General features: G+C 41.6%; 1 protein-coding gene across 2 annotated transcripts in view; it reads right to left on the bottom strand.

The window, feature by feature from the left end:
- Positions 1-608: 608 nt before the first annotated feature.
- Positions 609-22,402, bottom strand: part of slc2a2 (solute carrier family 2 member 2) — a 42,967-nt gene continuing 21,173 nt past the window's right edge. For both annotated transcript variants that reach the window (XM_043702579.2, XM_087993380.1), the window contains 5 exons: positions 18,427-18,614; positions 17,197-17,301; positions 7,373-7,474; positions 4,852-5,055; positions 609-1,743 (listed from right to left, as the gene is read on the bottom strand). In XM_043702579.2, the coding sequence (XP_043558514.2) occupies positions 1,543-1,743; positions 4,852-5,055; positions 7,373-7,474; positions 17,197-17,301; positions 18,427-18,614 (800 nt within the window). In that variant the 3' untranslated portion in view covers positions 609-1,542. The remainder of the gene's footprint in view (positions 1,744-4,851; positions 5,056-7,372; positions 7,475-17,196; positions 17,302-18,426; positions 18,615-22,402) is intronic.

The following is a 22,402-nucleotide window of genomic DNA, read 5'->3' as shown; positions in this document are numbered from 1 at the left end:
GCACTTAAAAACCTGGGAAGGTTTCAATGAGGTGTGACATTTTGTGGGTTGTTAACAGCAAGATTACAACTTAGAAGGTACAATTTTCATCAGTCAGTGATTTTGACAGATTGTCACCTACAGACACTTCAACAGTGCACCCTGCAGAGGAGCAGAAAACAGCAATTTCTGGATTTCCACATTTAACTATGCATGGCAGAAGTTGCTGGCAACTTCAAAGGCTAATGATGACATCATTAAAAGCACAAAATCCTGGCTAATATTCTTCTCGGCAGGATTTAAGAATACTGTTGGGTAGTTAATAATAACTTTAAAGCTGCATGGCAATAACACACTGAAAAGCATGGCCTTCAATAAAAGGAAGTAGGGAAAAAAATCACAACTTGTGTGGCAATGAATGTACATGTATCTTTGTACATCAGATCGCCATTTCCCTTTGCATTAACATGAGTGAAGAAAAGAGATGGAAATGTGTTGCTGGAAAAGCGCAGCAGGTCAGGCAGCATCTAGGGAACAGGAGAATCGACGTTTCGGGCATTAGCCCTTCTTCAGGAATGAAGAAGGGCTAATGCCCGAAACGTCGATTCTCCTGTTCCCTAGATGCTGCCTGACCTGCTGCGCTTTTCCAGCAACACATTTCCATCTCTGATCTCCAGCATCTGCAGACCTCACTTTCTCCTCATGAGTGAAGAAAAGATCAGGCAGAGTGCACAATAGGCACCACTTCACTCCTTCCCCAAAAAAGTTATATTCTATTTCCAAAATCCTTTATCAGTTCATCTGAAATGGCACTCTCATTTTAGCAGATGGTGCTAATCCAATGAACACAATGGAGTTCATTTCTGTTTTACTCCAATCGGGCAATTAATTTCATTTAAACAAGGTAAGTGTTCATCCACTAATTCCACGCAGAGTAATCTCAAACTGTTTCTCATTAGCACCATTATTATTGTGCCCTAATGTCATCAATGTTCATCTCTAGTGATTTGATTAATGCTCAACTGTCACTTAAAAGAACTTTTTGTTTCTCCCCAACTCCGAACCTTTTCAAGTGAAAGTGTTCAAAGAAAACAGACAGAGAAAGAAATTGATGATAACCCTCCAGGGCAATTTACCCCAGAATCCAGGAATTAACCTGGAGTCACCAGAAATTTAAGATTAATCATGGACAGTTGACAGAATGATCTTGTGCATCCACCTCCAGGACAGCATTGGAACAAAGGGCAAAGAGACAATCCAGGCCACACTGTGATCCAGCTTACACTGGGATCCAGCCCAGACTTGCACCAGCCCACACTGGGAAATCTGTTTTACTAAATGTGTTCATTTAGTCATTCTTTGTACAATATCAATATGCATTGTAGATGGTTCTGGTTCCATCCAACAGCAAGGGAAGATGCACAGCAATTTTCCAACATGTTTCCCTCGAGTTACTGGTACACCTTTTAACATGGTTCCTGTTTCAGTCTTAATTTGAATCCATTCACCGCAATATGCACAGTAGAAAGTTTCAGAATCTGATCTTTTCCCTTTGTCCATCCATTAGGCCTCTGTACTGCCCAAATGTTCTAGTTCAGTGGCGGAAGCTTTGAGTTGGGCTGATGACAATTTCTTTTGTCGGAATCCTTGCACGATCTGTTCAAATGTCTTTCCTTTTGTCTCGGGCACTTTGAAGTACGTGAATAAGGTGAAACCAAAGAGCAGCCCAGCAAAAATGACAAATACATAAGGACCACACAGCTCCTGTGGAGAAAATGTGGAGAGAATGTCTTCAAAGGAAATAGTGATCAATCAGCCTGAAGAGGATTGAGTCAGAAATAGTTCCCAATTTGTACTTGAGTTATATACGCACAAATGTTTATAGCAAAACAGGAAGCAAACTGGTCCAACACTGCTAGGAGAAAGTGAGGACTGCCGATGCGAGAGTGTGGTACTGGAAAAGCACAGCAGGTCAGGCAGCATCCGAGGAGCGGGGAAATCGACGTTTTGGACATAAGCCCTTCATCATGAACAAAACTGCTGTTTCACAGCACCAGAAACCCGTGTTTGATTCTATCCTTGGGTGGCTGTGTGGAGTTTGCACATTCTCCTTGGGTTTCTTCTGGGTGCTCTGGTTTGCTCTCACAATCCAAAGATGTGCAGGTTAGGTGAATTGACCATGGTAAATGTGGGGTTTTGGGGTTAGGGGAGGTGGCCAGATCTGGGTGTGATGCTCTTTAGGGGGTCGATGCATACTCGAAGGGTCAAATAGCCTCATTCTGCACTGTAGGGATTCTATGATTCTATGAACTTAATACTAGTCCCTCTATCTCACCATAGTTCTCTATCAATCCCATTGTCCTGAAACCATTCTCTTCCTCCAGATCTGCAAATTCCTCTGTTTCAAATATCGACCTAATTTTCCTTTAGAAGGTGCAATGTTCTCTGTTTCAAGCACTTCCTGTGGCACCTCAAGAGGAATCTTTTTCAGGGATTACAGCAAAATGGCAAGTGAGTTGCTCTTGCCTAGAGGCAGCTATGACTGTATAAGCCAAATGGCCGTCTGTGTTGTAACCAATCCACAATTTTAAAGTATTTCCATGTTCTAAAAATGCTCTGTGCAAAGAAATTACTCTTTCACAATCTTAGAATAGTTTGTGATGCTTCATTGCTTAAGCTCCAACATAAGATTGCACTTTTTACCCTTACAACATGTCAAAATCCTTCATTGCTCTATAATTGTTAATTTCATTGCCTGTCAATCTTGTCTGCTTCAGGTGAAACAGCTGTCATGTCACAAGTTTCTTTTGTCAACTATAGTTCCTGACCAGTGGATAAATCTGATGCATCAGTCTACTTTCTAGATTGACATTCATTCTAATGGGGCAAAGCCTCGAGTTGGAGATTGAGATAGTGTCCCACAGCTTCCAAAGTCACCACAGATCAGACCTTTGAGTGTAGGAGTTGGGATGTAATATTGAGGCTGTACAAGGTGTTGGTGAGGCCTGCTCTGGAGTACTGTGTATAATGCTAGTTGCCCTATGATATGGTTAAATTGGAGAGGGTTCAGAAAAGATTGACCAGCATGTTGCCAGGAATAGAGAGTTTGAGTTATAAAAATAGGCTAGATGGGCTGGGATATTTTTAACTGGAGTGTAGGAAGTTCGGAGATGATCGTATTGAGGTTTATAAATTGTGTGGGCCATAGATAAGGTGAAGAGCAAAGGTCTTTTCCCTTGGGTGGGGGGAGTTCAAAACTAGAGAGCATATTTGCAAGGTAAGAGGAGGAAGTTTTAAGAAGGACATGGGGGGCAACTTTTTTACACAGAGAATGGTTCAGTAGATGTAGCTACAGTTGCACTGTTTAAACAACATTTCGATAAGTGCATAAATATGAAAGGTTTGGAGCAATATAAGCTTATTGCAGGCAATTGGGACTACTTTCATTTGGGAATACGGTCAGCATGGACTAGTTGGACTGAAGGGTCTGTTTTCATGCTGCACTACTCTATTTTTCCACTCTTCGGATTTCTTGCCTAATTGGGATTGGATGCGTTTGCACCTGTACACTGAAGACCATGGCAATAGGCTGGAATATAGAATTTAGAGAGATCTCTAAATGCATCACACACTCTTAGGATATAATTTCATTCAGCTGTTCCATCAGGGAAATTGATATGATGCAATCCACCAATTAGTTTGCTGACTTTACATTCCACTAAGGTGAATGCAGAACAAATCCTGAATAAAACCTCGGCATAGATTTAGGGTGATTGGTTGGTGGATTATAGGAGACATGAGAAAAACTTTTCTCACCCAGAGGGTGTTGCGTGTCTGGAATTTTGCATTTGGTTTGGTAATTAGGGAAGAAACTGATGTCAAAGAAACCTGGCTCTTCACCTGAAGATCTGTATTCTGCAAAACTCCAGACTGGGACCTACTTACTGGGATTAGGATGGGCAGCATATTTATTCAGCCAGTGCAGACATGTTGAGCTCAATGGTCTCTTCATTTGCTGAAATTTTTTTAATGGTTCTATAAAACAACATTTTGCACTGATCAGATCAGAGTCATGCCAACAAGATTAAATAAAACTGTGTTATTCCTTATTTCTGTCTACATGACTTTGGGCACTGTGCTTCTTGGTTTTCACTTCGTCTGCTCAATAAAATGAAATCTTTGTCTGCTACAGTCATATGTCACTGTCCCAATTTACACCAATTCCCACTCACACCCTCACTGCTGTGCTCATCAACATACAAATGGTCTCCCAGTTAAGCAACACTTTGATATTCAAAATCTCTCCTATCTCAGTAAGCTTCTTCAGCCCACAACCCTCTGAGATCTTTTTGCTTCTCTAATTCTGGCCTCTTGCACATCCCTGATTTTAATTGCTCTAACATTGCCCTGGACCCAAAACTCTGGAATTCTACTACTCTGACTTATTCTGCTATACTTTACTCAGAGAGTAGTCAGGGTATGGAATGCTTTGCCTGCAAAGGTAGTAGATTCGCCAACTTTAAGTACATTTAAGTCGTCATTGGACAAGCATATGGAAGTACATGGAATAGTGTAAAGTTAGATGGGCTTCAGATTGGTATGACAGATCGGCGCAACATCGAGGGCCGAAGGGCCTGTACTGCGCTTTTATGTTCTATGTTCTATATATACGCTTAAAATGCTAACTAAATGCAAATTGTGATGGAGTTTAGGAGTGAGTGATTTTATCATGGTCTTAGCATGTTGGGGGTATAGCATTAGTGAATCCTGGAGATATCACCCTTTTGAACAAAGACACATTAAGATGTCAGTTTGGATTATGTCTTTCCAGACTTATATGTCATTGAAAAAGCAGGTTGTAAATTCCCTTACCGCAATGTATGGGAAGCACATTCCCACGATGAAATTACAGGTCCAATTGCAGAAACCCGCAATGGTTATAGCAGCTGGCCGTGCCCCTTGCCGAAATAACTCAGCTACAATGAACCAAGGGATCGGGCCTGGTCCAATCTCGAAGAAGGCTACGAAGATAAAGATAGCTGACATGCTCAGGTAGCTCATCCAGGTGAAATTGTGCTGTGGGTAAAGAAGGAGCATAAGAACATAAAAACTGGGAGCAGAAGTAAGCCTTGAGTTTCCTCTACAATTTAACATGATCATAGCTGATCTCATCTGATCTCAACTCCACTTTCCCACCCACTCTCCATAATCTTTCAACCCATTACTAATTAAAAATGTGCTATCTCCACCTTAAATTTAGTTAGTGCTCTGGGAATCCACTGCACTCTGGGATCATGAATTTCACAGATTCACAACCCTTTGAGAGAAGTAATATTTACTCATCTCAGTTTCAAATCTGCCATCCCTTATCCTAAAACTGTGCCCTCTCGTTGTAGCTTGTCCTACAAGAGGAAGCAATCTTTCTACATTTACTTTGTGAGTCCCCTTTAGTACTTTACTTGCCTCAATTAGATCTCGTCTCTTCCTTCTAAACTCTAGTGAGTATAGGTCTAAACTGCTCAATTCCTCTTCATAAGAAAAAACACGTATCTTTGAAATCAATCAACTGAATCTCATCTGGACTTCCCCCAGTGCAAAAATTATATCACTTCAAAACTGTACGCAATAGTTCAGGTGCAGTCTAACTAACGTCATGTACAATTGCAGCGATACTTTCCTACCTTTACACTCTATTCCTATAGCAATAAATGCCAACATTCAAGTTGCCTTCCTTATTATCTGCTCTGCCTACATATAGTTTTCTGTGCTTCGTGCACAGAGATGCCCAGGTGCCTCTGCACCAATCACTCTATAGTTTCTCTCCATTTAGGTTATAAATTGTCTTTCTCGTCTGCTGACCAAAATGGATCACATTATGCTGTTCTACGTTAAACTCCATCAGCCAAAGTTTAACCTATTCACCTAATCTATGCATTTCCATTTGTAAAATTCTTATTTCTTTATTGCAACTTACTTTCCCACCTAATTTTGTGTCATCTGCAAATGTGGCTGTAATATCATCTATCCCTCCATCCAAGTTATAAACACAGATTGTAAATAGGTGGGGCACAAGGACTTAACTCTGTTGCACCCTACCAGTTCTATCTTGCTAAATCTCTTACACTAACTCTCTGCATTCTATTGGTTAGTCAATCCTCTATCCAAGCTAATAAATTGCCCCTAACCTTGATTGGAGCACTCTGAAAATACAAAAAAGAGACATCAGAAAAGAATCAAACCAGAAATGAGAGGTTAGAAATAATTAGAAATATTGAACATGCTGGAATTTTTATTTGAAACAAAAGCTGAATATGAACCAGATGGACAGCTTTATGATAGTGAAAGGGTTAGTAGGTTAGACAGTGAAAATGTTTCCATTGGTGGCAGCCCAGAACTAGATAGGGCCACAAATGTAATCAGACAGGAAATTCATAAAAGAAGTCTTTACCCAGACAATAACTCATTACCACAAAGAGTACTTACAGTAAATCAGAAGAAGTTGGATACACACGTGAGAGTGAAAGGAATAGGACAATATGCTGATAGGATCAGATGAAGAGACATAAAAAGAGGCTTGTGTATTGTGTTATGGTTAATGATCAATTTAGCAATATACCTCTGAAAGTTATACCCATGAAATCATCACTGTATTATAGCATGTAACCTGAAGTTATAAAGTTCTCATATTCTATTTTTTTCAATGGTTACAGCCTGGTGGTATTATCACTGGGCTGTTAATCCAGAAACCCAGATAATGTACTGGGGATCCAGGTTCAAATCCCACCATGACAGATAATGGAATTTCGATTCAATAAGAGGGTAGAATTAAGAGTCTAATGACTATGAATTCATTGCTGATTGCTGGAAAAACCCATCTGGTTCACATGTAAATAAAGGGTGACTTGATGTTGGGATACTGGCCTCTGTGCCGTTAGTCCACAGGTATATATATATTTGTAGATAGGGTAATAACTATCAAGAAACCAAAGTGATTTCCTTTTGCATTAGAATATTAGTACTTTCAGGACAAAAGAAATTTCTAACAATTGTCTAAACTAAATGAAAGGTGCCTATTTCTGTGCTGTGGACCCAATTAAAAGTAGCTAAAAATAAACGTCCAAGGGTAAAAGTAATCTGTCTGTGAACTCTGTCAGGTGACCAAACATCTTGATGGTGTGTGAATAAACTTTTAAAAGTTTGCCATTTGCTGTGAAGGGTCAAGAGTGTGCTGCTGGAAAAGCATAGCAGGTCAGGCAGCATCCGAGGAGCAGGAAAATGGACTTCTAAGGCTACGAGTGGCACTATGCAAATACAAAGTCTTTCTTTACATGTTTACAGGTGCATACATGTGCCTTCTCTCGCTGGATACATTTTGTGCATCAAATCCACTCACCTGGAAAACTAGCCCGACTGTCATTAGAAATGCACAGCTGCACATCCCTGCCAGGCCTATTATGTAGAGAGACCGACGGCCAGCATGCTCCACCAGGAAGACCTAAAAAAAATACACGTCAGAGGAAGCAAAATATGTCCAGTCTAGAAGCAGTGATCCTGCTGCTTCTCAGAGACCATAGCCAAGATTCCTCCGGCTATGCAGCAAGCCTTCTTGGATGGATCTTGCCTGTTGTTTCTTGTGCAGATATCCTTGTACATCAGTTCTTCAATTTTCAGTACTGTCCTAACACTAAAGCTATAGATTAGCATTTGGGAATATTTCTACATATATTGATACCAAGTTCAGTCTTAGGAATATAGAAGGAATAGAGGGCCATGAACACCCAAACATGATCATTCTATTACACTAGGGCAGATCTAATTCTCAAGGAGGATGATTAGATTATATTAGATTAGATTACTTACAGTGTGGAAACAGGCCCTTCGGCCCAACAAATCCACACTGCCCCGCCGAAGCGCAACCCACCCATACCCCTACATCTACCCCTTACCTAACACTACGGGCAATTTAGCATGGCCAATTCACCTAACCTGCACATCTTTGGACTGTGGGAGGAAACCGGAGCACCCGGAGGAAACCCACGCAGACACGGGGAGAATGTGCAAACTCCACACAGTCAGTCGCCTGAGGCGGGAATTGAACCCTGGTCTCTGGCGCTGTGAGGCAGCAGTGCTAACCACTGTGCCACCGTGCCGCCCACAAAGGATAAAGTGAGGACGGCAGCTGCTGGAGATCAGAGTCGAGAGTGTGCTGCAGGAAAAGCACAACAGGTCAGGTAGCATCCGAGGACCAGGAGAATGAATGTTTCAGGCATACGTCCTTCATCAGGAATCATTCCTGATGAAGAGCTTATGCCCAAAATGTCAATTTTCCTCCTCCTCAGTTGCTGTCCAACCTGCTGTGCTTTTCCAGCACCACACTCTCGACTCAGATCTAATTCTTAACTCTATTTATTCACCTTTGGTCCGTTAGTCTAGGTGGCCAACAAATATCTAACAATCACTGTCTTATAAGGCTCTAATTTCATCCCACAATCCATTGCCTTTGAAAATGAGAATTCCAGAACACCACTTCTCTTTGTGTGGAAAAGCTCGTCCTCTTTCCCCTCCAATCTGTCCAGTTCAGAGTTTAGTGCTAGTCTTCATATTTTTAATGTCCCCATCAGCAGAAATGGTTTCTCTTTATGCCTGATGTAATTGAAACTTTAAGTATTTTAAGTGCCTCTTGATGTGTGATCCTTAATGGTTAATGGTAATAGGCTTCCCAACTTTTGTTTATTTTCTTTCATGAGATGTGATTATGTTGGTGAAGCCAACACTTATTGCTCATTCATAATTGCTCCTGAAAAGATGGTGATGAATCACCTTTTTAAACTGCTGGATAGAAGCACTGTAACTAAAACTGCATGTTTTTTTGCAGGATACAGCTGAGGACATGTCCTAGGGGCATTGTCTCTGGGCTAGTAATCCAGACCCCCATGGTAATATGGATTCGGATCCCAGCATAATAGATGGTGGAATTTGAACTTACTAAAAATCTGGAATTAAAAAGCCAGCCTGATGGTAACACTGCTGTAAAAACCCATTTGGTTCACTGATGTCCTTAAGGAATAGAAATCTGCTGTCTTGTACCGTGTGGCCTCCATATAGCTCCAGACCCACAGCAATGTGGTTGACTCTTAACTAATGTCTAACAATTCAGGATAGACAATAGTTGTTGGCCTAGACAGAGTCACCAATATCTCATGAACAAATAAAAATTTCCACAAAGAATACACCACATTACAAAAGGAGCAAGGGACCTGGCTGATAGTTGAAGGAATATTTCCAAATCAAATCAGCTGAGCTATGTCCTGAGGTTGTGCAAGGTCCTACAGAATTGTTTATTCTTGTTTTGTCCTTCCTCATAATACTTTGAACTATTACTGCCCTTGACTGTAAAATGTTATTTATTCAATTCAGTTTTGATAGTGCTCTGGATTACTAGCCCAGAGACAATACCCCTAGGACATGTCCTCAGCTGTGTCCTGCAAAAAACATACAGTTTTAGTGCTAACTAATCAAAATTAACAATTGGAAATGGTATCGTGAGCCAACCCCACACGTGGACGGAAACAGTTTAAGAAGGCAGCTCACTGTAACCTTCTCAAGGACAACGAGGGACATGCAATAAATGCTGGTCAGCCACTGACACCCACATTCCACAATGAATAATGTTTTGCAAAACTATCCCCATCCTGAGAGCTATAAAACAAATAGCAAGTTACTAATTAAAGGATGCTGTGTAATATGCAGCACATCAACAGCATTGATGGAGAAAAGGAGATAGACTTAATATTTCAGCTGATAATTGACTTTGAGTCCTTGCTCGGGCACCAAGTTTGATGATGACTGGTATCCCTTCAGTGAAAAAAGATCTATTCGTTATAGGTCAACGGTCTTGCATAAGACAGCTAAGACCTAAAAAGGGGATAATTGACATCACAAGATAAGCTCTGTCCATCAGGATATGGAGACCTGTTCCTGGAAAGAGCTAACTAGTTCTCCAATGTTCAGCTCTGCTTCTCATTATGTGCTGGTTACCAATACTGTGTGGCAATGTTGTAAAAGCTGGAATGTGAATGTACTCTTAAATTGAGATGTTTCATAAGAGACCATTATATGTCTTAGATGTAGTGGAACTAGCTATCCAAAAATATGAAATAAATAAATTTTGTTTAACTAAGATCAAGCTTACATTTCTGCCTAAGACTTCATATGGATAACTATTCCTGCAAGGTATCAGTAGCCTAGACCTATACTAGAAAGAAGGATTGGTGGCAATGAATCCACCCAAGATATCCCAGGTCATATTTGGCATTCTGAGACATTGACAGTAGTGACAAATGTTTCAAATATAAGAAGTTATAGCAAGCCAAATCACCACGGGGGTTGGGGATAGAGGTGATGATTGTGATGAAAAACAAACTGGCTGTCATCGTCTGATGTCCATGAGCCCATGATATAGCTCATGATGTTCATCATAACAGGGATCTCTGACCAGTAGTCACCAGTGAGAGTCTCGGTTGATTGTTCTGAGGACCGCTGACTGAGATTAATTGTAGGTCAGCTAATTATTTGCACTGAGAACAGTGATCTTAGCACAAACTGGCAATGAAACCTTGGACAGCCCGAACCTTACTCGCACAGGTGAGCATTTTGGGAATGTTTGCTGTATTAAAAATATAAGTATTTGTTCATCTGATAGCACCCTTGCCTGTGAATTAGTACTTATGGGTTCAAACTCTGTTAGAATTGAAGGTTCCCAAGATTAACTCCTGAGATTAAGGAAATGTCCTATGTGGTAACTTGTGTTGCTTATGGAATTCAGTAACAAATCCTCTTTTCTTGACTGTGTTCAAGGGTCTATTTTGGTAGAGGGTCAAACATTATTGAGTACTAGCAAGCAGATGCTCTTTTCTTAAAAAAGATGTAATTTATTGCATGACAGCAATTAAACTGGTATGATAGACATTGGTTTGGATATTCTGAAGAGTGGCAATCACAGAGAGATTGTCACTTTACTCCTTTTGTATTAGTATTGAACTCCGCTCAGAGTTCCAATCTTGTTCTCCTTCAGACATGCAGAGTGTAGGTAGGGATTTTGTGAAAAAGAAAAAATAATTGCCCCTCCTGTGGCATACTCAGGGGAAGTCAAACCATGCTCCCATTGCACCAGTTAGTGTAATGCATTTTGTGATGTAAGCATCCAGCAGTACAGCCAGGATCTTTGACAGCTGTTCTGAAAGGCTAAATATATAAGTGTGGGTTTAGGGTGCCAGGTATGTAAGGTGTCAAGTGAGTAAGGTGTCAGGTGTATGAGGTGTTAGATACCATGGAAGTGAGTTGGTGAGAGTACAGGCCCAGCATGGTCCCTTTAAGGTGAAATAAAGGAGTAACAAGCCCCAAGGAAACTTGGATGTCGAGGAATTTTCAGAAATGGATAAGAAGGAAATGAGAAGCTTTTAAAAAGTTCAAAAGATGCCCTAGTGGAGGACAGAAAAGTACTGGGGGTCCTTAAGAAAGCAGTTAGGAAACCAAAGTAGGGATATGAAAAAACACTGATTGGTAAAATCCCAAGAACATATATCAAGGGGAAAAGGATAAGAGGGTACAAGTTGGGCCCATTAAGGACCAAGGGGCATTGTTAAGGGTTAAACAAGGACTTCATATCATTCTTTACTCAGGAGTAGATAGATGTATGCACAGAATTCTAGAAGCAGGATTCTGAGGTTCTTAAGCAGTTTGGCAAAGGAAATGAACTTTTAGCCTTTTAAGCCCATCTAATTGGATGATTTGATGGGCTTAAAAGGAGACACATCCCCAGGTCCAGCTGCGTTGTATACCAGGTGCTGCATTTTGGAAAGGCAAATCAGGGCAGGACTTATACACTGAATCATAAGGTCCTGGGGAGTTGCTGAACAAAGAGACCTTGGAGTACAGGTTCATAGCTCCTTGAAAGTGGAATTACAGGTAGATAGAATAGTGTAGAAGGCAATTGGTATGCTTTTTCTTATTGGTCAAAGCATTGAGTAGAAGAGTTGGGAGGTCATGTTGAGGCTGTACAGGTCCTTAGTTAGGCCACCTTTGGAATATTGTATGCAATTCTGGTCTCCCTCCGACAGGAAGGCTGTTGTGAAACTTGAAAGGGTTCAGAAAAGATTTACAAGATGTTCATAATTTCATAAGATTTAGGAACAGCTGTTGCCAGGGTTGGAGGGTTTAAGCTGTAGGGAGAGGCTGAATAGGCTAGGGCTGTTTGCCTTGGAGCGACGGAGGCTGAGGGGTGACATTATAGAGGTTTATAAAATCATGAGGGGCATGGATAGGGTAAATAGACAAGGTCTTTTCCCTGGTGTGCGGGAGTCCAGAACTAGAGGGCATAAGTTTAGAGTGAGAGGGGAAAGATTTAAAAGGCACCTAAGGGGCAACGTTTTCACACAGAGGGTGGTGCGTGTGTGGAATGAGCTGCCAGAGGAAGTGGTGAAGGCTGGTACAATTACAATATTTGAAAGGCATCTGGATGGGTATATGAATAGGTTTTAGAGGGATATGGGCCAATTTCTGGCAAATGGGACTAGATTAGGTTAGGATATCTAGTTGGCATAGATGAGTTGGACTGAAGGGTCTGTTTCTGTGCTGTACGTCTCTATGACTCTATGACTTTGTGGGAGAGAAGGAAGGAAATTACAAGGACTCTGACCCAAATGTTTAATTCCTCTTTGGTGACAGGGGAAATGCCAGAGGGTTGGACACCAGCTGATGTGGTTCCATTTAGAAACCATAGAATACCTCCAGCATGAAAGCAGGCCATTTGGCCCATCAAGTCCACACCGGCCCTCTGAACAGCATTCTATCCAGACCTACCCCAACCTCCCTACCCTATTCCTGTAACTCTGCATTTCCCATGGCTAATTCACCTGACCAATATATATTTGAACATTATGAGGCAATTTAGTATGGCCAATCCACCTAACCTGCACATCTTTGAACTGTGAGAGGAAACCTGAGCACCTGGGTGAAACCCATGCTGACACGGGGAGAATGGGCAAACTCCACACAGACAGTCGCCCGATGCTAGAATTGTACCTGGGTCCCTGACGCTGTGAGGCAGCACTGAGCCACCATGCCACCCACTGAGCCACCATGCCACCCACTGAGCCACCATGCCATCCACGAGCCACCATACTGCCATGAGGTGCCGCACGTTTCAAGAAGTGTGGTAGGGATAAACGAAGGAATTATAGATCAGCAACTCTCCCATCAGTGATGGGGAAATGACTGGAAAAAATTCTGCAGGAGAGAATCAATCTCTATTTGGAGAGACAAGTTTGATCAGGGATAGGAGGCATGGCTTTGTCAGAGGGAGGTCTTGCCTGACAAATTTGATTGAATTTTTCAAGGAGGTGACCAGGTGTGTAGATGAGGGTAGTGCAGTTGATGTAGAACATAGAACATAGAACACTACAGCACAGGAATAGGCCCTTCAACCCACAATGTTGTGCTGAACATGACGCCAAATGAAAGTAATCCCTTCTGCCTGCCCTTCATCCATTTCCCTCCATTCCTTGCATATTCGTGTGCTTATCTAAAAGTCCCTTAAATACCCTTTTCATATCTGCCTCTACCACTATCCCTGACGGTGCATTTCAGACTCCTACCAGTCCCTGTGTAAAAACATGTGCCCCTCACATCTACTTTGAACCTGTACCTTCTCACATTAAACGAATGCCCCTCATATTAGACATTTCAATTCAAAGGAAAAAAAATCCAGCTGTCAACCCTATCTATGCATCTCATAATTTTACAGACTTCTACCAACTCTGCTCTCAGCCTCTGCCACTCAAGAGAAAACAACCTGAGTTTTTCTAGCCTTTCCTTATAGCTCATACCCTCCAATCCTGGTAAACCTCTTCTGCACCCTCTCCAAAGTCTCTGCATTCTTCCTGGAATGGGGTGACCAGAACTGAACGAAATACTCTAAATGTGGCCAAACCAAAGTCTTATAAAGCTGCAACATGACATCCTGAGTCTTGTACTCAATTTCCCATCCAATAAAGGCAAGGATGCCATACGCCATCTTTACCACCCTATCTACTTGTGTGGCCACTTGCACAGAGCTATGGATTTGAACCCAAGATCCTTCAATGATGTTCAGAGTCCTGTCATTAATTGTATACTTTTCATTAACATTTGATTTCCCAAAGTGCAGCGCCTCACACACACCTGGATTATACTCCATTTGCCGTTTCTCCACCCATATCTACAATTGATCTGTATCCCACTGTATCCTTTAATAACCTTCTACACAATCCACAACTGCACCCATCTTTGTATCATTTGCAAACTTACTGACCTACCCGTCTACATCTTCATTTCAGTCATTTATATATATCACAAACAGTAGAGGTCCCAGTATGGATCCCTGTGGAACACCATTGGTTATGGGCCTTCGGCCTGAAAAACACCCTTCCACCATAGCCTCTGCTGTCTATGGGCAAGCCAATTCTGAATCCACACAGCCAAGACACTGTGGATTCCATACATCTTAATCTTCTGGATAAGCCTACCATGAGACACTTTGTTGAAAGCCTCATGAAAATCTATGTAAATAACATCCTCTGTTTTACACTCATCGACTACCTTTGTCACCTCCTCAAAAAAATTCAATCAAGTTAGTAAGACATGACCTGCCCTGCACAAAGCCATGCTGACTATCCCTAATTAGGCCATGCTTTTCCAAATGTACTTAAATCCTATCCTCAGAATTTTCTCCATTTAGTTTACATGGATTTCAGCAAAAGCTTTGACAAGTTTCCATATGGGAGACTAATAAAGAACATAAAAGCATATGGGATCCAGGGTAACCTGTCAAGTGGGTTCCAAAATTGGCTTAGTGGTAGGAGAGAGAGGTTGGTGGTAGAAGATGCTTGTGTGACAGGGGCTGGTGTTCAGTGGCATACCACAGGGATCACTGCTGTGTCCTTTACTGTCCCTGATGTACTGTATATTAAAAATGTAGATGAGAATCAGAGCTAGACAATAATTAAGTTTGCAGATGACACAAAGATTGGTCAGATGGTTGGCAGTGAGGAAGAAGGTCTCAGATTACCGGAGGATACAAACAGCTTGACAGGATGACAGAAGGAATTTAATCCTGATAGGTGTGATGTGATACACTTTGGAAAAAGAAACAAGACAAGGGAATACTCATTAATGGAAGGACGTTAGGAATTTCCAAGGAACAGAGGGATCTTGGGGTGCTTGTCCACAGTTCCTTGAATGTGACAGGACAGATTAATACAGGAGACTTGTCTTCAACAACTATCGCATAGATTATAAGTACAGGGAGGTCATGCAGTAACTGTACAGAATCTTGGTTAAGCTGGAGCTGGAAGACTGTGTATAGTTCTGGTCACCACATCATCGGAAGGATGAGATTGTACTGGAGAGGATGCAGAGGATATTCACTGGGATCTTTCGGGTGATGGAACAGTTTAACTATGAACAGTGTCTGGATAAGCACAGGTTGTTTTCTTTACAGCAGAGAAGGCTGAGGGGGTCCTGATTTGAGGCGTATAAGGCTATGATGGACATGGATAGGATGGATAGAACACAGACATTCCCCTTAGCTGAAGGGTCAATAACAAGGGGGCATCATTTTAAGCTGAATGGAAGGAGGTTTAGTCAGGATTTGAGGAAATTGTTTTCACCCAGAGGGTAGAGGGAACTGTCTGGGCGGGTAGTTAAGGCAGGGATCTTTTAAAAGTAATTGGGTGAGCACTTCAAGGTTATGGGTCAAATGCTGGCAAGTGGGACGAGTGTAGATTTAGAGTGATTTATGTTGGTGCAGACTCTTGATGGGCCAAGAGGTCTCTCCTGTACTGTATGATTCCATAATGGCTTGCCTCAGGTAGGTCAGATGGCTGTATCGGGGTTGGCAGCATTGGGGGATGGGTTATGTCGGAACTGAAAAGGTGGGGGTGGATGTAAGGGCTTGTGGAGGCTTGTCAGGGTTGGTTACCGGAAGATTTAGGATGGTAGGAATGCAATGAATATTGGGGCTGGTGTGTGAAGCAGTTGACACCAGGGCGGCAGTTGGTTGAGGGAATCTGGTTGGAGATGTTGTTGTGTTATAAAGGGTGTTCAAGGAAAGGGTAGGCGGGGCAGGGGGGGGGTGGAATTGTAATCTAAGAGTTTAGCTTAATAGCTATTCAGGAGTTGGTAGGCTAGTAATCATCTACCTTTCCTTTAGTTATTCATGAATTTCTCTGACAATAATGAGCCTTGAAATGCAGAGATATTTCCCATCGGAATCTTCCATTTGCGGACTATTCTGAAGGAGTCTGCTGTGTCTGGGATTCCACTGGCTCCTGATGTACAATTCCGGCCTATGCTTCTCCAACAAATCTATGGCCATAGGAATATCCTTGTTACTAAGGCTATGAGTAGACTTGTTTGTACTGAGAAAGATCCTTAAAATGTTTTGCCTTATCACCACCCAAATCAGTATGACATCATCAGATTGGGTGGAGCTTAATGCACTCTCCCTTTAACAACCATTACGTTGCAACAAAATTATGGAATCTAAAAGAATGAGAGGTGATCTCATGAAAATCTATTAAATTTTCAGACATTGGTAAAAGAGAAAGAGATTTCTCCTGGTCAATGTTTATCCCCAATTGACTAACTAGTCATCTATCTTATTATTGCCCGTGGGATCTTGCTATGTGAAAACTAGCTATGACATTTCCTATGTTACATTAAAAAGGTAAGGTAAAGTTGCGATAGTCTCTTATTAGAGAGAAATGATTGGTGGTGGCTTAACCCGAGGAGTTGGGAAGTACAGTCCTTCATGGTAATCTCAGACAGTGTGGGAATTGAACCTGTGCTGTTAGCATTATCCTACATTGCAAACCAGCTGTCCAGCTAACTAACCTTCCCTGGTTATTATTTATTTAATATTTAATTGTATATTAATGTTTGTATTTATGTGTATTATTTTGTAAGCTTATAAAAACGTGCTAAATTTTCAATAAAAATATCAATTTAAAAAAAAAACCTAACCTTCCCGCTTCCCTCACAAATGTTAGAACAGTGAATACACATCATATATTTCACTCCTGGTGATGTCCTGAGATTGTAACTTAGGGCTATCAAAATCCATGTCTTTTTCTTATTCATCAGGAAAGATTCCAAAACCATGTTTTTCTGACTACTTACTGAAACCACAGTGAAGATGATGTTGACCACTCCAACCCCTATGGTAGCGTACACAGGGTGTGATAAACCAGCCGTTCTGAAAATAGATGTGGAATAGTAGAATATCTAGAGGGAATGAGAAGGAAGTGTTATGACAAAAAGTAGCAGATATCTGATACTGGATCAAACTGAAGGTTTGGGAAGTGCTATTGGACCTAGAAGATGCCTGGTGATTTGAGGTTATGATCTCATGACCTCTGAAATTAAGATCAAAGTACAACCTTCCCACTTCACTTAGACTCACTCCTTGGAAACTGAAATAAGACAAGAAGCATAGGAACATACAACGCAGAAGAAAGCCATTCAACCCAAATGTCAGTGCCAACACTTTAAAAGCCCCACGTTCTCCTACAAGCTTACATGTATTTTTGTCTTTTACAAGCATTTTTTAATTCCTTTTTCAAAGTCACTGTTGAATCTTCCTTCACTCCTCCTCCAAGCAGGACCTTCTAGATCACAACAAACTCACCGAGTGATGTCAAATCTTCCACATTCACCCACTGTTTCTTTTGGGGACATTACAAGATAAAGGTAAAAGTGTTGCCCTGGAGGATGCAGCAGTTAATGATAACTGACAGCTAACTACTGAGTTGTGTTGGATTTCAAACCATGCAGTTGCCTCTGATTAGTCAGGGTATTGATCTGAGAAATGAACTAGCAAATGGCTGTCACCTACTTTGCTGAGTTGAGACAGGTGAACTGCATATACATGTTCTTTCTGGACTACATAGAGCCTTGTGTACGAATGTTTGTAGCTTCTACTATGTGCATGTGTGCCACACTGCAAGCCTGACTGATCATTTTAAATTGGTTGGCACTGTAATTCTTCACACATTCAGAATTATCCAGCAAATGTTATTCAATTGCAGAGCCACAGTTAATATTAGACATTGTTGTGGGTTTTGCTCGTACAGACTGTTGGATGAGGCCAGTACATTGTATTCTCAATAGCAAACTTCACACCAGTCATAGTCCACTTGCCCACTAATCAGCATTCTCCTCTTCTATGGTATAAATATAGGTTTTCCTTTACATTGGCATTCTTATAAATTGTCCTAATATGTGCACGATGAAAAACTTCAACAAGTGATTACTTTTTCAACAATACTCAAGATCTGTACTGCCAAACTGTTACTTCAGCATTAACTTGAATAGTAAAACCTCAGCAGAGCTGCTATTGTTGGCACTCACTGCATTAATTCCAGATAATTGCTGGGATATGTGCAGCATCAAGGCAACGGTGAGGGGCTGTCTGTAGTTGGAAGAGCAGAACAGCTGTGCCACGGACACCTTCTTCTCTTTCTGGATTTCTTCCTTCTCCTTCTTCATCTCTTCAATGTACTTGTCCGTGTCAGATATCTGCAGTAATCTTTTCAAACCTGGCAAATGCAGAAGGCCAAACAAATTGATCACCAAGTCATTGCACAGAACAGAACAAGCAAACACGTAAATATTGGCCCCTGTAAACAAAGCAGTTCTCCCTTCATGCTGGCCTCAGTGCAGCAACAGCGCTGGGTGACAAACTACGAATGTTACTTCGAAACCAAAACAGAAATTTGCTGGAGAGACTCTGCAGGTCTGGCAGTATCTGTGGAGATAAAGCAGAGTTTGTGTTTTGAGTCCAGTGACCCTTCTTCAGAACTGCTAGATCTCCGGCTCAGCAATTTCTACTTTTGTTTCAGATCTCTATCATCAGTGGTTCTTTCTTTTATTTTAGTGAGTCTTTCTCTACACTATTCTTATCAAACACTCCGAAGACAAGTACAGCACTTTCTACTGAGGGACTTAAGCCTCATAAGCAAGCCTAACTTTATGTGGAGTAACACGGGGAAGCTCTCTCCGGTACCCTCAGACAATATTTACCCCTCAATTTAAATAAACAGGCACTACCCTGTCATGAGCACACTGGTGTATGTGGGAGCTTGCTGTGTGCAACTGCTGTGCTTTCCTCCATTTCAGCAGTGCCCGCATTCAAAAGTGTTATTTCAAAGTGCTATAAAACATATTGAGACATCTGAGGTTGTAGACGTCACTGGAGAAATGCAAGGCTTCTTATATCTCAGAAGTGGGGTCTCAAGAAATTCCCACAATCAGAATTCTGTATCTACTTCAGAACTGCTTTACACATGTAATGATTTAAAATATTTCTAAAGAGAAAAATGGAAATGTGAACAGTTCAAGGAATTCAGAAATGAAATTTGAGCAGAACTGAAGGTTTCATCCCACTGTAGTCCAAAGTTTCTTTATTTCACTTCCTATTATGACTTTTTGTTGATGTAAACTATATAAATTGTTTCCTGGAGACCTAAATTTATCCCAACGTTATTCTATTCATGGTGACATTATTTTCTCATTTGAGGCATGTGACATGTGACAACATCTGGGATGGTCAAAAATTGATGACTATTTCATACGTGAAAAATGCAACACACCCAAAAGACTGAGCCAGGTTTTAGTTCATTTAGAGTCATAGAGATGTACAGCATGGCGACAGACCCTTCGGTCAACCTGTTCACGCTGACCAGATATCCCAACCCAATCTAGTCCCACTTGCAAGCACCCAGTCCATATCCCTCCAAACACTTCCTATTCATATACCCATCCAAATGCCTCTTAAATGTTGCAATTGTACCAGTCTCCACTACATCCTCTGGCAGCTCATTCCATACACGTACCACCCTCTGTGTGAAAACGTTGCCCCTTATATGTTATCTCTTTTATATCTTTCCCCTCTCACCCTAAACCTATGCCCTCTAGTTCTGGACTCCCCGACCCCAGGGAAAAGACTTTATCTATTTATCCTATCCATGCCCCTCATAATTTTGTAAACCTCTACAAGGTCACCCCTCAGCCTTCAATGTTCCAGGAAAACAGCCCCAGCCTGTTCAGCCTCTCCCTATAGCTCAAATCCTCCAACCCTGGCGACATCCTTGTAAATCTTTTCTGAACCCTTTCAAGTTTCACAACATCTTTCCAACAGGAAGGAGACCAGAATTGCATGCAATATTCCAACAGTGGTCTAACCAATGTCCTGTACAGCCGCAACATGACCTCCCAACGCCTGTACTCAATACTCTGACCAATAAAGGAAAGTATACCAAACGCCTTCTTCACTATCCTATCTACCTGCGGCTCCACTTTCAAGGAGCTATGAACCTGCACTCCAAGGTCTCTTTGTTCAGCAACACTCCCTAGGACCTGACCATTAAGTGTATAAGTCCTGGTAAGATTTGCTTTCCCAAAATACAGCACCTCGCACTTATCTGAATTAAACTCCATCTGCCACTTCTCAGCCCATTGGCCCATCTGGTCAAGATCCTGTTGTAATCTGAGGTAACCCTCTTCGCTGTCTACTACACCTCCAATTTTGGTGTCATCTGCAAACTTACTGACTGTACCTCTTATGCTCGCATCCAAATCATTTATGTAAATGACAAAAAGTAAAGGGCCCAGCACCAATCCTTGTGGCACTCCACTGGTCACAGGCCTCCAGTCTGAAAAACAACCGTCAACCACCACCCTCCGTCCTCTACCTTTGAGCCAGTTCTTTATCCAAATGGCTAGTTCTCCCTTTATTCCATGAGTTCTGACCTTGCTAATCAGTCTCCCATGAGGAACCTTGTCGAACGCCTTACTGAAGTCCATATAGATTACATCTACTGCTCTGCCCTAATCAATCTTCTTTGTTACTTCTTCAAAAAACTCAATCAAGTTTGTGAGACATGATTTCCCACGCACAAAGCCATGTTGACTATCCTGAATCAGTCCTTGCCTTTCCAAATACATGTACATCCTGTCCCTCAGGATTCCCTCCAACAATTTGCCCACCACGTTTGTTGCCATTCCTGTTACAGAGTTAGAAACTTAGAACTTCTCAATTAGAAAAGCAGTGAGGGGAAATCTTGTGTCTGCAGTATCTCTTCCATTCTAGTGTGCGTGTTCATAAAAGCCTCTCTCAGTATATAACCAGCTCTCCCTGGGGTGAATAATGGTCACTCTCATTGAAGAAGAATTCTGTCAGACTTTTGCTCGCCTTAATTACACAGTGGGAGTGCTGCTTTTTGGATGAACTCTGTTGCTAGTTGAGGCTGGGCAGGGGAGTTCGCCCTATTGTCCTCACTGTCCTGATTAATATTAATCGCTCAGTCAAATAGTGTCATTACTCTATTGCTTTTCATGGGAGTTTGCTGTGCAAAAGCTGTTCGCTCCATTTACTGCATTACTGACATCACTCTGAAAAGTATTTATTCAATTGCAAAGTGATTTGGGATGTTATGACGTGTTGAAAGTTAAATGCAAGTCTTTTATTTTGTTTTAACAGCGCCTTAGCAGGCACACCCAAACAGAAAGACATAAAGAGACACATAGAAATTCATCTGTACACGCAACTAAATGCCAAATTAAACAATCATTTGCCCCACCTCTGCTCTGCCTTTGACAAGCCCCTGCACTCAGCCAATCTGAGCTGAGAACACAGCTAGTGATTAATCTCAAACACTGAAGGATGATTGCTACAATACCTCACCTCATTCAACCCGGATTCTTGCCACTTCCCAGCCTGAATTTACACTTATTAAATATATTTTTGTTTTGTGGAGAAATATTTTGTGCTAATAGATTCTTAGGGCTTGATTGCCATTGATAAATCATCGGCTGATGTTCTGATCATTGTTCCTGTCTGTCCAAGAACACTTGCTGACCCTCCCCTGCCTAAACCAATATGCTTGCCAGCATTTTCCCTCTCTTCCCAGATGTGGTGAGTCCCTAATGGGGGTTGGTTCGCTCAGTTGGCTGGTTGGCTCACAATGCAGAACAACACCATAGGCACATGTTCAATTCTTGCAGTTTTCATACAGGATTCTCCTTCCTAACCTCTCCCCTCACCTGAGGTACGGTGACACTCAGGTTAAGCCACCACCGGTCATCACTCTTTAATGAGAGAATGGGGACCTTTGGCTGTATAATCCAATGGGAACCTGAAACTTCATTCAAATAACTTCCTGTCATTTCACTCAGATCATTTATTCCTTCACCTCACCTCCCAGGTCAAAGTCCAGCGCCTTTGGACAACACAGTCTGAGGCTTAAGAGTCACCTTTAACATTCAATTCACTTTATACTGCTAGTATTAAAAAAGAAAGCAGATATGTATATGCACATACACAAAT

This window comes from Chiloscyllium plagiosum, unplaced genomic scaffold, assembly GCF_037043375.1.
Source record: "Chiloscyllium plagiosum isolate Xiang-an unplaced genomic scaffold, Cpla_swu_hap1 HiC_scaffold_13, whole genome shotgun sequence".
In the NCBI taxonomy this organism is placed as follows: Eukaryota; Metazoa; Chordata; class Chondrichthyes; order Orectolobiformes; family Hemiscylliidae; genus Chiloscyllium; species Chiloscyllium plagiosum.
Note: the sequence above shows the minus strand (reverse complement) of the source record. Positions and strands in the feature narration are given on the sequence as shown.